At 41.7% G+C, this 16,920-nt stretch overlaps 1 protein-coding gene across 7 annotated transcripts in view; it reads left to right on the top strand.

The window, feature by feature from the left end:
- itpr1a (inositol 1,4,5-trisphosphate receptor, type 1a) overlaps positions 1-16,920 on the top strand; it is a 55,454-nt gene that overhangs the window by 28,908 nt on the left and 9,626 nt on the right. For 4 of the 7 annotated variants that reach the window (XR_008301345.1, XM_034298974.2, XM_034298976.2 and 1 more), the window contains 22 exons: positions 158-273; positions 1,075-1,210; positions 1,293-1,418; positions 3,196-3,324; positions 4,050-4,170; positions 4,613-4,797; positions 4,886-5,034; positions 5,192-5,303; positions 5,976-6,011; positions 8,172-8,219; positions 8,393-8,522; positions 8,704-8,867; positions 8,982-9,162; positions 9,384-9,637; positions 9,722-9,922; positions 10,104-10,214; positions 11,581-11,676; positions 11,841-11,966; positions 12,286-12,381; positions 12,874-13,066; positions 14,038-14,160; positions 14,329-14,504. Coding sequence is in view for 6 of the 7 variants with exons in the window: in XM_034298974.2 (XP_034154865.1) it covers positions 158-273; positions 1,075-1,210; positions 1,293-1,418; positions 3,196-3,324; positions 4,050-4,170; positions 4,613-4,797; positions 4,886-5,034; positions 5,192-5,303; positions 5,976-6,011; positions 8,172-8,219; positions 8,393-8,522; positions 8,704-8,867; positions 8,982-9,162; positions 9,384-9,637; positions 9,722-9,922; positions 10,104-10,214; positions 11,581-11,676; positions 11,841-11,966; positions 12,286-12,381; positions 12,874-13,066; positions 14,038-14,160; positions 14,329-14,504 (3,009 nt within the window). In the remaining variant the exon portion in view is untranslated. The remainder of the gene's footprint in view (positions 1-157; positions 274-1,074; positions 1,211-1,292; positions 1,419-3,195; positions 3,325-4,049; positions 4,171-4,612; positions 4,798-4,885; positions 5,035-5,191; positions 5,304-5,975; positions 6,012-8,171; positions 8,220-8,392; positions 8,523-8,703; positions 8,868-8,981; positions 9,163-9,383; positions 9,638-9,721; positions 9,923-10,103; positions 10,215-11,580; positions 11,677-11,840; positions 11,967-12,285; positions 12,382-12,873; positions 13,067-14,037; positions 14,161-14,328; positions 14,505-16,920) is intronic. The other 3 variants (XM_034298988.2, XM_053231972.1, XM_053231973.1) reach the window with 3 other exon arrangements.

Here is a 16,920-nt window from a genome sequence, read left to right as displayed (position 1 = left end):
TGTGTGTGTGTGTGTGTGTGTATATCTCACAGATAATAAATTTAGTGCATGTTTTAATAAGAAAATACTGAGGTTCTGTAACACATGCTGTCTAACTCATCACCTGTGAGTACTGTAATAACTCTGTGTGTGTGTGTGTGTGTGTGTGTGTGTGTAGCTGGTAACTGCAGGTGAGGATGTCCTGGTGTTCTACAATGACCGTGCGTCCTTCCAGACGTTAGTGCAGATGATGCGTCTCGAAAGGGAGCGTCTAGACGAGAACAGTGCTCTCAGGTGTGTGTGTGTGTGTGTGTGTGTGTGTGCGTAAGCAGTGTAATGCATGACACAATAACAGAATTATCACAATTATTCATTTATTCATCTTCAGTAAGCTCTTTATCCTGGTCAGGGTCTCAGCGAGTCCGGAGTCCATCCCGGGAATGCTGATTATCACGATTAGGATTATCACAGTTATTCTGTTCAATATTAATATCACAGTTATTTATGAAGAATGTTAGGCCTGTTTAGGATCAGATACAGATTTGTTCCACTTTCAGAAAAGTTTTTAAAAAGTCCTGAGTGACAGGGTTGTGTGATGAAGTGGAGTTACTCTTACCATGTTCATGTTTATTTTCCTATAACAACTCACCCCCAAGTGTTTTATTCCTGTTATACCACAGCAGTTTCTCAATGATTACAACTTGTAATTTATTAAATAAAGACACATCATTTATCTATATATAGTTATATTTAATGTTGTAACGTCAGGGAAATGAGTTAGTTCCTGTTGTCACTTACGCACGTGTTTTTTAATCCGTTTATGTGAAGCGTCTGCTGTACACGTCCCTGTCAATGAGCTGTTACTATAGAAACGATAACATATTAGAACGAGCGCATTAATTATAAATAAAGCTGTGATTTGCAGCTTCTCTACTGTCAGAGCTGCAGTTATAGAAAATTAATCAACGCAGCGCTGTGGTGTAAATTTTATTAATAGTGGATCCCAGAAATGATTGTGATTAAAATATGATTAACTGTGCAGCACAACTCTTAAGGGTGTGTGTGTGTGTGTGTGTGTGTGTGTGTGTGTGACAGGTATCATATCCACCTGGTGGAGCTGTTGGCCGTGTGTACGGAGGGTAAAAACGTCTACACAGAGATAAAGTGTAATTCTCTTCTCCCGCTCGATGACATTGTGCGTGTGGTCACACATGAGGACTGCATCCCTGAGGTGTGTGTGTGAGTGTGTGTGTGTGTGTGAAGGTACAGCTTTAAGAATAAATACATTAATCACTCGTGTTTAATTCTCTCAGGTGAAGATGGCGTATGTGAACTTCCTGAACCACTGCTACGTGGACACTGAGGTGGAGATGAAGGAGATCTACACCAGTAATCACATGTGGAAGCTGTTTGATGACTTCCTGGTGGATGTCTGCAGAGTAAGAGCCCATAAAGTGCAGATTATTATTATTATTATTTTGGTTCATCAGATGAAGCACTGATGCAGTCACTTTAAATAAATTTGATCAAGCATCAGTGTTTTAATCAGGCAATCTACAGGTCATTAAAATAATTTTAAAAAACAGTACAATAATAATTATCAAATATTAATGTCTTAAATAAAGTTAAACATTTCTGAAATATAATCTGCAAAAGTCTTAATTAGTTTTATTTTCATTTTAGCTTTAATAATATAATGCAGATCTGTATTGTAATTGTAGGAACAGAAAGAGATGTGACTTTAACACTGTCACAGGACAGAAAGTGTCGTGTTGCTCTGGATATCAACACGTGTGTTTATCTCTGACCACAGATTTACACATTACACACCTGTTTCCTGTGATCAGTGAAACACACACCTCACATCATTACACCTGAATACCTGATATTAAACCTTATAACTGTTATGTGTGATATCAGCGCTTATGGAATCAAATAACTCGATCTGAACTGTGTTCATTAGAGCTTTAACTCTTCATTCACACTAACAAGCAACAAAGCCACAGATTTTCTACGTCATTGAGCCACGATTTCAGCAACAGCGACATTTAAACTGACATTTTCTCAATTTTATATAAATTAGATATGAATTGGGAAAGCAACAAATCCAAATGTTTGTCTTGAATGATTCCTTGGACCAATCCTGTGGTCCGCCGTTTCTTCAGTTCCCCGCTCACAACGTTAGTTCCTACCTGCAATTATTTCCCACAAAAATGGAAGAAAAACTTATAACCGTGGTTTCACCTTTCATACGAGCTCTCATTAAATATGTACAGAGACGTTAATAAGAAAAATAAAGTTTGGAAGGAAGTAGCAGAGATCGTTGGTGCCTCTGGTGAGTGTACGTAGCTAGTACAGTTAGCTCACTTTGCCAGAATGCTGATGAAGCTAGTATTAAGCCAAGCAGGACATTTAAATCAAACTTGAATAGATTTTAAATAAAAGTGATTTGTTAAATCATGTACTGGGCTGTAGGCCGTATATTTTGGCTGCTAGTGTTTCTCATCAGGAACTAAAGCCACTCCCGCAAGAGAGCAACATTCTTCTATCTTCAGGTGAAAATCCCAAATGACTTCCTGTTCACTATATAAGCTCACTACTCAGGAGTGTGCTGTATGCCTAATAAAGCACCAGCTGAGATTCAGCCACAAAAGACGTATATTTTTTCATGTTGTCTGACAAAGTTTGCACTCGACTTCGTCACTTTCTTACTAACATTAAAGTATTGGCACTCTCGGTTTTATTTGGGTCGTGAAAACAAATTTACCCTGTGACAGACACAGACACACCCACTTTAGCATAAAATTAGCTGTATTTTGTATTTGGTTTTAGAGAGTCTCCACCTCACACCCTCCAGAGAAACTCCTCCTGTCACTGGTACCGTTAATGTCTTTAAAAATGATAGCGAGATTAAAACTGGCATGAGAAATATAATTTTTGATGCAACAGCCATCTTATATATAAAGCAACTAAAAATGAGGAACAGCACAGAAAGCTGTTGTTTGAAAGTTATGAGCTAATTTGCATATTAATGTGTAATCTGATTTCAGTCTGAAAGACCAGAAACATGCTACAAATGGTTAAAACCTGATCAAAATACAATCCAGATCAACGTGCATGAAATGACCAGGTGTGAACAGGGTCTCTGCTGTGATGTCAGACACCCATGTGACCAATATGACCTCTACACGACCTCTGTATGTTTCCTCTCGGCAGGTGTGTAACAACACGAGTGACCGTAAGCATGCAGACACGGTTCTGGAGCGATATGTGACTGAGACCATCATGAGCATCGTCACTACCTTCTTCAGCTCGCCGTTTTCTGACCAGAGCACCAGCCTGCAGGTGACGGACACTGACAGCAGCCAATCAGAGAGCTGTAAAGATCTGGAGAGCTACTGCCGCTTCCCACATTCAAAAACATGAACTAATGTTCCTCACAGTTTTTGACCAAAAACAAAATACAAAAGGAATAAAACACTTGAGGGTGTGCGGTTATAGGAAAATAATCAAGTGATGTGGGGTGAAACAGCCCAATGCAAAACAGAGTTACTGTTCCCACCCTGAGGTTGATTATTTTTCTATAACAGCATGTCCCCAAGCATTTTACCAAAGATTACAATTATTTATTTATAAAGAACAACATGTCATACTATATCATTTAGTTAATGTATACAATTTTAGTTACATCTGATGTTGTGGAACGTAGGTGAAACAAGTGAGTTCCTGTTCTCACTAACGTTATAGTCCTTGTGAATGAGCTGTTACTATGGAAACGATAACATATTAGAACAACCACTTTAATATAAACCTGTGATTTGCAGCTGCACTACTGTCAGAGCTGCAGTTATAGACAATTAATCAACACCTTCTGACCAATCAGGATCCAGAATTCAGCATCACTGCAGTATAAGGCTGTCAGTGCAGTGCTGAGAGATTGCGATGTTGTGGTTGGAGTCTGGGCTGTGAATGTTTGTCAGTGTGGGGTTTATCAAAGGGTCAGCTGTTAACCCTCTCCTGGAGATGATGGTTTGAGCTGTGGTGTGTGTTTGTGTTTGTCTGTACCTCAGACTCGGCAGCCGGTGTTTGTGCAGCTGCTGCAGGGTGTGTTCCGTGTGTATCACTGTACCTGGCTGGTCCCGAGTCAGAGGGGCAGTGTGGAGGCCTGTATAAAGGTTCTGAGCGACGTGGGTAAGACCTCATCCAGCAATACTCATCCTCCATCTCGTCAAATCCACTCTGTCTGAAGATCTCGCTTCTTTGTGCCGGAACATCGAACAGTTCAGGGTTAAAAGGGTTCACATCTGAACAGTGAATCAGTGAAGGACAGTAATTATGATTGAGTCTGAGAGTCAGTTCAGTTTTTTTGAGTGTGACTCGAGTCATGTTCAGTTAAATGATTCATTCAGATTCATTCAGTTCCAGTCTTTCCAGTTGTGGAGTCTGATCATGCAGCTGTATGAGTTAGACAACTAATAGCCCAAGTAGTGTAAAATAGCTATCATTGTTATTTTATATGATTTTATAATATGCTTGTACATCCATGTTTAGAAGAATTATTCACACAGGTGCAACACAGCATATACAGAAATGCTGGAAATCTCTATAAACCTGCGTAAAATCTATTTTATAGCTAAAGGGAGAGCGATTGCTATCCCAGTGGATCTGGACTGTCAGGTGAATAATCTGTTCATCAAGTCGAACAACATTGTTCAGAAAACAGCTCTGAGCTGGAGACTGTCTGCTCGTAACGCCGCTCGCAGAGACTCGGTCCTCACGGCCTCCAGAGACTACCGCAACATCATCGAGAGGCTGCAGGTGATCATGCGACCACCACAACCTGTGTTACGCTGTCTACACGTCTCTACGGTGTGTTTATTCTGTGTGTGTGTGTGTGTGTGTGTAGGACATAGTCTCAGCGTTAGAGGAGCGTTTGAGGCCTCTGGTCCAGGCGGAGCTGTCTGTGTTGGTGGATGTTCTCCATCGTCCAGAGCTGCTGTTTCCCGAACACACTGAAGCTCATCGCAAGTGTGAAAGTGGAGGATTCATCTGCAAGTACGTACTTCACACGTTTACACAAACATTAACAAACACTATTCACTGCTGAGTTCACTTTTTACACACACACACACACATGCTGGTCTGAAAACATCACAAGACATGGTTAAACAGACATGGTTAAATCTTTGTTCGTGTGTTTCTGATAAAACAGGCTGATAAAGCACACAAAGCAGCTGCTGGAGGAGAACGAGGAGCGTCTGTGCATCAAAGTTCTGCAGACACTCCGAGAAATGATGACCAAAGACCGAGGATATGGAGAAAAGGTAAGAGTATTCGAGATGTGAGGACTTTAGTGAACCGAACGTCTTTAAACATTATCATTCAAACTGGGAAGTTTATTTACACAGCCTTATAAATCTGTTAATGACCGCTCAGTCAGACTAAAACACCTTCATGTACACTCCTAAATTAGAATAAACTGATTAAGACCAATTCCAATAAAATTTCAACACGGTGTATTTTAATAATTTGTTAAAAATAAGAATAACCACCATGTGAGCTGCTGTATCTGATTAACTCTGTGTGTTTTCGATATCGGCGTACGCTGCTACAGATAATTATCATAACATACACCAAAAGAGTCTTCTTTTTTCCTCCAGTAAAAACAGCAGATGAGCCAATCGACATGTGAATCTAGAGTGATTGACAGGTGTACCCCTGTAAGACACGCCCCCTGCCCCATCTCACGTTAGTAATGTTTCGGCCAGTGCTTTCGTCTAGATTCGATTCATGTAAAGAGGTTCAGATTAATTCAGATTGGTGGAAATCGTGAACAGAGCTGAGAGTCTGTCCTCACACACACTGCATGTTTCCTCACACTCTTCACTCCTGCTTGTATCTATAAATCACATTCTTAAGCATTTACTGTAAACTTTATAACACCTGTAATAAACGTGTGTGCTTCACTAACCCCGTCCTTCACTCCTCTGTTACAGCTCATGGCATATGATGATGAGATGGATGTTGCTGAGGTTGTTTTTTTACTTCATCTTGTCTTTTCTCCTTTAGCTTTTTCGTCTGTATAGAACTTTATGTGTAGTGTTTTTAGTGCGAGTGTTTAGTGTGTGTTTTTAGTGTGAGTGTTTAGTGTGTGTTTTTAGTGTGAGTGTTTAGTGTGTGTTTTTAGTGTGAGTGTTTAGTGTGTGTTTTTAGTGTGAGTGTTTAGTGTATGTTTTTAGTGCGAGTGTTTAGTGTGTGTTTTTTAGTGCGAGTGTTTAGTGTGTGTTTTTTAGTGTGAGTGTTTAGTGTGTGTTTTTAGTGTGAGTGTTTAGTGTGAGTGTTTAGTGTGAGTGTTTAGTGTGTGTTTTTTAGTGTGAGTGTTTAGTGTGTGTTTTTAGTGCGAGTGTTTAGTGTGTGTTTTTAGTGTGAGTGTTTAGTGTGTGTTTTTTAGTGTGAGTGTTTAGTGTGTGTTTTTAGTGTGAGTGTTTAGTGTGTGTTTTTTAGTGTGAGTGTTTAGTGTATGTTTTTAGTGCGAGTGTTTAGTGTGTGTTTTTTAGTGCGAGTGTTTAGTGTGTGTTTTTTAGTGTGAGTGTTTAGTGTGTGTTTTTAGTGTGAGTGTTTAGTGTGTGTTTTTTAGTGCGAGTGTTTAGTGTGTGTTTTTTAGTGTGAGTGTTTAGTGTGTGTTTTTAGTGTGAGTGTTTAGTGTGAGTGTTTAGTGTGTGTTTTTAGTGTGAGTGTTTAGTGTGTGTTTTTTAGTGCGAGTGTTTAGTGTGTGTTTTTTAGTGTGTGTTTTTTAGTGTGAGTGTTTAGTGTGTGTTTTTAGTGTGAGTGTTTAGTGTGAGTGTGTGTTTAGTGTGAGTGTTTAGTGTGTGTTTTTAGTGTGAGTGTTTAGTGTGTGTTTTTTAGTGTGTGTTTTTTAGTGTGAGTGTTTAGTGTGTGTTTTTAGTGTGAGTGTTTAGTGTGTGTTTTTAGTGTGAGTGTTTAGTGTGTGTTTTTTAGTGCGAGTGTTTAGTGTGTGTTTTTTAGTGCGAGTGTTTAGTGTGAGTGTTTAGTGTGAGTGTTTAGTGTGAGTGTTTAGTGTGTGTTTTTAGTGTGAGTGTTTAGTGTGTGTTTTTTAGTGTGTGTTTTTTAGTGTGAGTGTTTAGTGTGTGTTTTTAGTGTGAGTGTTTAGTGTGTGTTTTTTAGTGTGAGTGTTTAGTGTGTGTTTTTTAGTGTGAGTGTTTAGTGTGTGTTTTTAGTGTGAGTGTTTAGTGTGTGTTTTTTAGTGTGAGTGTGTGTTTAGTGTATGTGAGTGTAGGACTGTGTGGAAGTGTTTTGTGGTAATATTTTGAACTTATTACCCTGACATGTTTTAAGTAGTATTTATATAATATTGTGTTAGAACACACTTGTGTGGTAGCACTGAGATAAAAAAATAATACTACAATAAAATGGTTAGTTGACATAGTAGTCTTTTATTTTAATGCTTATATGATTAAATGAAGAGATAATTGTGTTATCTGGTTAGGTAAAACATTACCTGTTTATTGCGTTAGTCCAGCTGTAACCCTTTACCTGAACACGGTTATACCTGTAAGCTCTGATGTCGCAGTGGTGCAGTGTGTAGCGTTGTCTCCTCACGTCTCCCGGTTCAACCCTGAGCTTGGGTTACTCTCCGTGTGGAGTTTCTCATGTTCTCCTCATGTCCCTGTGGCTTTTCTCTGGGTTTTCCTGTTTCCTCCCACCTCCTAAAAACATATATAGGTATGTGAATTGACTATGTGAAATTACCTCTAGGTGTGTGTGTGTGTGTGTGTGTGTGTGTGTAAAACCGTGGACCCTGGAGCTTTGAGGAGGGAACGCTAACCGCTGTGGCACTGTGCCACCCATAGCAGTACTGCAAATCACAATATTTTGTAAGGTTATGTTTAAGTTCTATGACTATTGCAGATGTAGAAACACTTAAACGTTACACACTGAACATTTTAAATATATATCGCTCTTTAACTGATCTTTCCTTTCTGACTGCCAACTCTCTCATCCTGTGCTTTTCACTAATCTTCTCAATGCACATGATTTAAACAGTGAGCTGCATGATGCAGTGTGTGTGTGTGTGTGTGTGTGTGTGTGAGTGTGTGTGTGTGTGTGTGTTCACTCTGCATGGTGGTGATGACTAACTCTGCATTAGTGTTCTGCTCTACTCACTCACTCAGCAGGTGGATGTGAATCTGCCACCAAAACAGCAGGAGGATCACAGAAGGGTATGTCACCATGACCTCTGACCCCTGACTCCTGACCCTTTAACCCTCAATCCTGGGGTCTGGGGTCATGAAACTCTGCACTCGTTACACATATTACTGGCTACACACACACACACACACACACACACACACACACACACACAGACTAATAGTTAATGTACATGCTCTCACAGGGCGAGGCTCTGAGGCAGTTACTGGTGAACCGTTACTATGGTAACTTCAGGAGCGGAGGGAGGAGAGACAGTCTGACCACCTTCACTAACTCAGGACTCACACCTGCGGGTCCAAACAAGAACCAGTCAGGTAGATGCATTTCTAATGGTTCTACTGGAGTAATGGTTCTACTGGAGTAATGGTTCCTTCTGTTAGATTTGTTACATTTTCTGTCATAAATGTTGTAGGAATGTGTGCTACAAGAATGCGTTTTTGTACATGTGTGTGTATGTGTGTGTGTGTGTGTGTGTGTGTGTGTGTGTGTGTGTAGGTCGAGCTGAGATGTCTTTAACAGAAGTACAGTGTCATTTGGACCGTGAGGGGGCATCTGACCTGGTCATCGACCTCATCATGAACACAAACAGTGACCGCGTCTTTCACGAGAGCATCTTATTGGCTATCGCTCTGCTGGAGGGCGGGAACACAACTATACAGGTAGGAATGGACACAGAGCGTATAACTCGTCCTTTGTGTGTGTGTGTGTGTGTGTGTGTGTGTGTGTGTGTGTGTGTGGTGATGTAATGTGTCTGTGTGTCTGCTTTACTGCAGCGTTCATTTTATAAACGTCTCACTGAAGATAAAAAGTCAGAGAAGTTCTTCCGGGTGTTTTATGACCGAATGAAAGCTGCCCAGCTGGAAATCAAAGCCACGGTTACCGTAAACACCAGTGACCTTGGCAACAAGCGCCGTGACGACCATGCTGACCGAGACACACCTCAACGGCGTAGAGGTCAGCCATGTAACATCAGCATCTTTTCAAACTAAAAAAATCTACAATGTTAAAATTTATGGAGAAAGACAAAAAGAATGAAAGAAAGACTAAATAAATTCAATTCAAATGAATTCAGTACTGTGGATGTTGCCACACAGAAACCATAAATACTATATAAGATGTCAGGGCGGTTTCAGATTGCGGCCTGGTCCCTAATGGATAGGTTTTTCTTTGTTTAGGAAAGGACTCAGTGGTAGTGGTGACAGACGATGCTCGGGAACAGCTCCTGGAAGCGTCTGCAGTGACTAAAAAGGCGTTCAGCTCATACCGCCGTGATGCTGATCCTGAAGAGGCGTACGGTCATGCTGACGGTGACAAGGGGGGCGGAGACAAAGGGGCGGAGCAAGGCGAAATGAGCCCAGTCATCCTCATCATGCAGCCAATCCTGCGCTTCCTTCAGCTGCTGTGTGAGAACCACAACAGAGACCTTCAGGTGTGTGTGTGTGTGTGTCTGTGTGTCTGTGTGTGCAGTACTTGGTTTATGCGTATGACACTCATGTTATTTCTCCTCACACAGAACTTCCTGCGTTGCCAGAACAATAAGAATAACTATAACCTGGTGTGTGAGACACTGCAGTTCCTCGACTGTATCTGTGGCAGCACCACAGGGGGTCTGGGCCTGCTGGGGCTCTACATCAACCAGCACAACGTCGCTCTCATTAATCAGACTGTAGAGAGCCTCACAGAGTACTGTCAGGGGCCCTGCCATGACAACCAGGTAAACACCATCACCATGACAACCAGGTAGACACCATCATCACATATAACAATCTAAACACCAACACCATGCCAACCAGCTACACACCATCAACATGACAAGCAGGTACAGTTAATAGATAATTATACAGTTAGCTCAGGTGTGTGTGTGTGTGTGTGTGTGTGTGTGTGTGTGTGTGTAGAACTGCATTGCCACTCATGAGTCTAATGGCATTGACATCATCATCGCTCTGATCCTGAATGACATCAATCCACTTGGGAGGAAGAGGATGGACCTGGTCCTGGAGCTGAAGGTGACCTGTTTTACTCTCTCATAACACTCACACTCATGCCTTACATACACATTGCTTTAATGAATTAGGTATAATATTGCACGTGTAATTCACCTGCTGCTGCGGCTCATACAGCAGTAGATTTGTCTCAAATACACACTCAGTATTGTTGGTTTTTACACTTCTACACCTGTACTACACCTGTAATGATTTATAATCGCACTATCCGGTGTCACTCAGATGAGGATGGTTCCCTTTTGAGTCTGGTTCCTCTAAAGGTTTCTTCCTCATATCGTCTCAGGGAGTTTTTCCTCACCACCATCACCTCTGGCTTGTGATTTCTGTAAAGATGCTAAGGGACAATGTCTGTTAAAAGTGCTATATAATTAAATATTTAAGACATAAATATTAAATATTAAGGCTTAAGACAAATATAACATTTTGCGGTTATACCATGTCCCCGAGAAATAAGCTCTTGCCAACATGATCACTCGGCTAAGTGATGTTATAAACAAGCTGCATGAAATGGATTTTAACATCAGTTTTATTAACAGTGATGTACAAATGAGAGACACATCACATCTAAACTCAATATTAAAATTAGCTCATTGTTCTACAGTAAATGTTATTGATTGATTTCCTCAAACATCTTTCATTATATCACGTGATCCTGCACTTAAAGAATTTATTTCAGTTACATTGATGGACATGATTTCTAGGCTACAGTGTGTGAGTTTTAATGTTTAGTTATGGTACATGTTTTACTTTAGTATTTTTCTCTTTTCTCAGCTTCAGAATGGCTTAATTTTTTCCCATAGACAGCTCTCTGGTCTTCATGTTGGTTTATCCTTTTTAACAACAAATGCAGCCTTCACAGGTAAAACCCAGGGCTCAAACCAAGAGGAGACATTCAGAGCTATTAATTGTTTAAACAATCAATCTAACAGGACACACCTGCACAACAAGAAACACCTGTCAGTCACATGTTCCAATATTTTTGATCACTTGAAAAATGGGTGGGTTCGAACAAAAGGTGCCATGTTCTAAGTTGTTTAACACGTCTAGATGTAAATATCAGGAAATGAAAGTTGAACTTCTGATCTATCGTCTCATATTCATCTTTTGATCTCAAACCCAAATGGCTTAAGTGTATAGCAAAATAATAGAATTGGCCTTTCAGAGGGGACTGTATATTTACAAAACCTCTGTTTTTAAACATGTAGCTGTTCTGGTACAAGTGAGAACACAGACCTCACGTTGTCGTATTCGTCTCCACCTTGCCCTTTATTTTGATATCAGAACATGTATGTGTGCTATATCTATATATATTATTCGTCATTGTTATTTGATTTATAATTGGAAATTAATCTCTCTCTGTCCTGTTCAGAATAATGCCTCCAAGCTGCTGTTGGCCATCATGGAGAGTCGCCATGACAGTGAGAATGCAGAGAGGATCCTATACAACATGAGACCCAAAGAGCTGGTGAGGGCCACTGTGATACACGGTACAGCTACTGTCACACACAGATATATAAATTAATGACCAGAGTAACAGCACTGTCACACATAGCACACCAGTGTCACACACAGATACGTGAATTAAAGAGCAGGGTAAAGGCGGAGTGACTGAACGGCTCTGTGCTGCAGGTGGAGGTGATAAAGAAGGCGTATCAGCAGGGAGAGACAGACTTCGATGACGATGAGGAGAATGCAGAGGAACATGCTGCTTCACCTCGGAACGTCGGCCACAACATCTACATCCTTGCACATCAGGTAATACACACACACACACAAACTCACAGTTTGTCATACTATCCTTGAGAAGACCTTCTATTCACATAACTATTAATGTAGATAAATAATGCTGTGCTACACCTAAATGTAGTCTTCCTCATGGGGACCAGCCAAATGTCCCCACAAGGTCAAACTGTCAGATATTCCTACCTTTGTGGGGACATTTGGTCTTCGCCAAGATATAAAAGCATGCACTTTCTCTCTCGCTCTCTCTCTCACACACACACACACACACACACTCACACATACACATACACACACACACATACACTCATGTTTTTGTGCGCTGGTCCTTCAGCTGTCTCGTCACAATAAGGAGCTGCAGGTGCTGCTGAAGCCCACAGGAGAAGATCAGGCTCTGGAGTTTTACACTGAACACACTGCGCAGATCGAGGTGACTGAACACACTCTGCTCTTTATAAATAAACACAGATTCTGAGAAAGGCTTAAATATAAAAACTGAACACAGCGATGGAATGTAAGTACAGATATGTGGTGAGTGTGAAGGTCATAGCGTGTGATTTACATCATCAGCATCCTCATCACATCATTCAGTGAGCTCTGTCCTGAAGAGACCACACCCATCAGGAGAGTAATGTTTATTCCTAGTATAAAGGGGATCAGTCAGAAGAACTGACGAGTGGAGACAAACCATGACTGACATAAATAAACACACCCCACACTGTATCGCACTGGGTTTTCTTTTAATCTGTCACCATTATGTAGTTAATTTCAAAGGGGCCAAATCCAATATGGTACCCTGTGTAGTGAGCATATATAGACTAAACAATGTAGACTAAACAGATTATTTATTTTCTAGGCTGTGACCACTTTGTATAATTGTTTGTGTGTGTGTGTGTGTGTGTGTGTGTGTATGTGTGTGCAGATTGTCCGTCAGGACCGCACCATGGAGCAGATTGTGTTTCCGGTCCCTCATATCTGCTCATTCCTGACAAACGAGTCGAAGCTGCGTGTGTATTACAGCACAGAGAGAGACGAGCAAGGCAGCAAAATCAATGACTTCTTCCTCAGAGCAGACGACCTGTACAGTGAGATGAGGTGGCAGAAAAAACTTAGAGGTATAGGCCCCCTCTGTGTGTGAATGTGTCTGTGTGTGTATGAGGATCACACAGACTTCTTCATTAGACAATCACAGTAATGGCAGATCTGCTGACTTTCTGTGTAGATGCATTCTGTGTAGGAGCTCTACATTTTAACATCAGAGTATGTTGCTTTGAATTATCACTCAAAAATACACCAAAGAGTATCTTTTTCCCCAATAAATGAGCCAGTTGACATATGAATCTGGAATGATTGACAGTTGCATAGACGTTTTGAACTGGCTGATATTAACTGACCCCCTGGAAGCCCCGCCCCTTCCCCTCATCTCACATTAGTAATGTTTCGGCTGGTGCTGTCGTCTCGAATCCATTTTTCCCATTTAAAAGATAAGCTGACACAATTTCTTCACTTTTTGTCATAGTAAATGGAGAAAGTTTAGAGTTTATTAATGTGAAACAAAACCTATCAGTGTGTGTTCCACTTAGCTAACATTACACACGGATATAACTAACATAAGTTACATAGATTTATTAGGTGTGACACCAAACTTTCTGAGAGAAAAATCAAACGAACAGAACAACGAAGGCTGAAACAGATTAAACCATACAAACAATCAGAAAGTAATGCCCAGAACTGCAGACGGACATGATAGCAAACCCTCGCAAATAACAATTGTGAGAGAGCAGTTTAAATAGACAGAGCTGAATGGATCTAAACAGGAAACAGTTGAACTAGTATTCAACTGAGTGTAAGAGTCGCAGAGCCTGTACTGGATTGGAACATGGACTAGAGCTGTGCCTCCTGGCTTCGGCCCTGGAAACAGACGGAAAGACTGACTGAGTACTGTTAGAGTGACTGAAGTCGACATGTTTTGGTGCTGGTTTCAGGGATCAGTAAATCAGTAATATGGACGGTTTTATTGTTTTACTTTTATAGTGTTATCCATTATTAGTTTGTGTGTGTGTGTGTGTGTGTGTGTGCTTTTCAGCCCAGCCGGTGTTGTACTGGTGCAGTAGGAACATGTCGTTCTGGAGTAATGTGTCATTTAACCTGGCCGTGCTGATTAACGTGCTGGTGGCGTTTTTCTATCCGCTGGAGAGTGTGAGCGATAGTGAGTACAGCAGCACACCTTCATCATCATCATCATCATCATCATCATCATCATCATCACTCACTGTACCAGCAAAGCAGGAGTCCTGTGTATATGTTCAGTATATAGTGTGTGATATATATATATATGTGTGTGTGTGTGTGTGTGTGTGTGGTGTTTTTGTTCCAGGTCACTTGGAGCCATCAGTGTCTCTGTTATTGTGGGGGTGTGTGTTGGGCTCGTTGGTGTTTGTGTTACTGTGGCCCAGTCCGAATGCAGCGAGGGTTCTGGTTATCTCCTCGGTCCTGCGCCTAGGGTTCTCATTCGGCCTGCATCACATGCTTTCTCTGCTGGGAGCCTTTAACGTATGTGCACACAGAACTCCAACACCTCACTGCACATTTCAGACAAGATCTGGCCCAGCAGAAAAACTTCACACTGTAACACACTCTGACACTCTGTAACACACGCTGTAACACACTCTGTAAGACACACTGTAACACACTATGACATGCTGTGACACACTCTGTAACACACTCTGACACAATGTAGCTCACTCTGCCACGCTGTAACACACGCTGTAACACACTCTGACACTCTGTAGCTCACTCTGCCACGCTGTAACACATGCTGTAGCACACTCTGACACTCTGTAACACATGCTGTAACACACTCTGACACTCTGTAACACACGCTGTAACACACTCTGACACTCTGTAACACACGCTGTAGCTCACTCTGCCACGCTGTAACACACGCTGTAACACACTCTGCCACGCTGTAACACATGCTGTAACACACGCTGTAACACACTCTGACACTCTGTAACACACTCTGTAACACACTCTGACACTCTGTAGCTCACTCTGACACTCTGTAACACACGCTGTAACACACTCTGACACTCTGTAGCTCACTCTGCCACGCTGTAACACACTCTGCCACGCTGTAACACACGCTGTAACACACTCTGACACTCTGTAACACACGCTGTAACACATGCTGTAACACACACTATAACACACAGACACTCTGTAACACACGCTGTAACACACGCTGTAACACACTCTGACACTCTGTAACACATGCTGTAACACACTCTGCCACGCTGTAACACACACTGTAACACACTCTGACACTCTGTAACACACGCTGTAACACACTCTGTAACACACACTATAACACACACTGACACTCTGTAACACACCCTGTAACACACTCTGACACTCTGTAACACACGCTGTAACACACGCTGTAACACACTCTGTAACACACACTATAACACACACTGACACTCTGTAACACACGCTGTAACACACTCTGACACTCTGTAACACACTCTGACACTCTGTAACACACTCTGTAACACACTCTGTAACACACACTGTAACACACTCTGACACACTGTAACACACGCTGTAACACACTCTGTAACACACACTATAACACACACTGACACTCTGTAACACACGCTGTAACACACTCTGACACTCTGTAACACACTCTGACACTCTGTAACACATGCTGTAACACACTCTGACACTCTGTAACACACTCTGTAACACACACTGTAACACACTCTGACACACTGTAACACACGCTGTAACACACTCTGACACTCTGTAACACACGGTGTAACACACACTATAACACACACTGACACTCTGTAACACACGCTGTAACACACTCTGACACTCTGTAACACACTCTGTAACACACTCTGTAACACACACTATAACACACTCTGACACTCTGTAACACATGCTGTAACACACTCTGACACTCTGTAACACACTCTGTAACACACACTGTAACACACTCTGACACACTGTAACACACGCTGTAACACACACTATAACACACACTGACACTCTGTAACACACGCTGTAACACACTCTGACACTCTGTAACACACTCTGTAACACACTCTGTAACACACACTATAACACACTCTGACACTCTGTAACACACGCTGTAACACACGCTGTAACACACGCTGTAACACACTCTGTAACACACACTATAACACACTGACACTCTAACACACGCTGTAACACACTCTGACACTCTGTAACACATGCTGTAACACACTCTGACACTCTGTAACACACTCTGTAACACACACTGTAACACACTCTGACACACTGTAACACACGCTGTAACACACGCTGTAACACACACTGACACTCTGTAACACACGCTGTAACACACTCTGACACTCTGTAACACACTCTGTAACACACTCTGTAACACACACTATAACACACTCTGACACTCTGTAACACATGCTGTAACACACTCTGCCACGCTGTAACACACACTGTAACACACTCTGACACTCTGTAACACACTCTGTAACACACTCTGTGACACACTCTGTAACACACTCTGACACTCTGTAACACACGCTGTAACACACTCTGACACTCTGTAACACACGCTGTAACACACTCTGACACTCTGTAACACACCCTGTAACACACTCTGACACTCTGTAACACACGCTGTAACACACGGTGTAACACACGCTGTAACACACTCTGTAACACACACTATAACACACACTGACACTCTGTAACACACGCTGTAACACACTCTGACACTCTGCAACACACTCTGACACTCTGTAACACACTCTGTAACACACTCTGACACTCTGTAACACACTCTGTAACACACACTGTAACACACTCTGACACACTGTAACACACGCTGTAACACACTCTGTAACACACACTATAACACACACTGACACTCTGTAACACACGCTGTAACACACTC

This window comes from Pangasianodon hypophthalmus, chromosome 2 (genome assembly GCF_027358585.1).
Source record: "Pangasianodon hypophthalmus isolate fPanHyp1 chromosome 2, fPanHyp1.pri, whole genome shotgun sequence".
NCBI classification, from domain to species: domain Eukaryota; kingdom Metazoa; phylum Chordata; class Actinopteri; order Siluriformes; family Pangasiidae; genus Pangasianodon; species Pangasianodon hypophthalmus.
The sequence above is the reverse complement of the archived record's forward strand: the minus strand, read 5'-3'. Positions and strand labels throughout refer to the sequence as shown.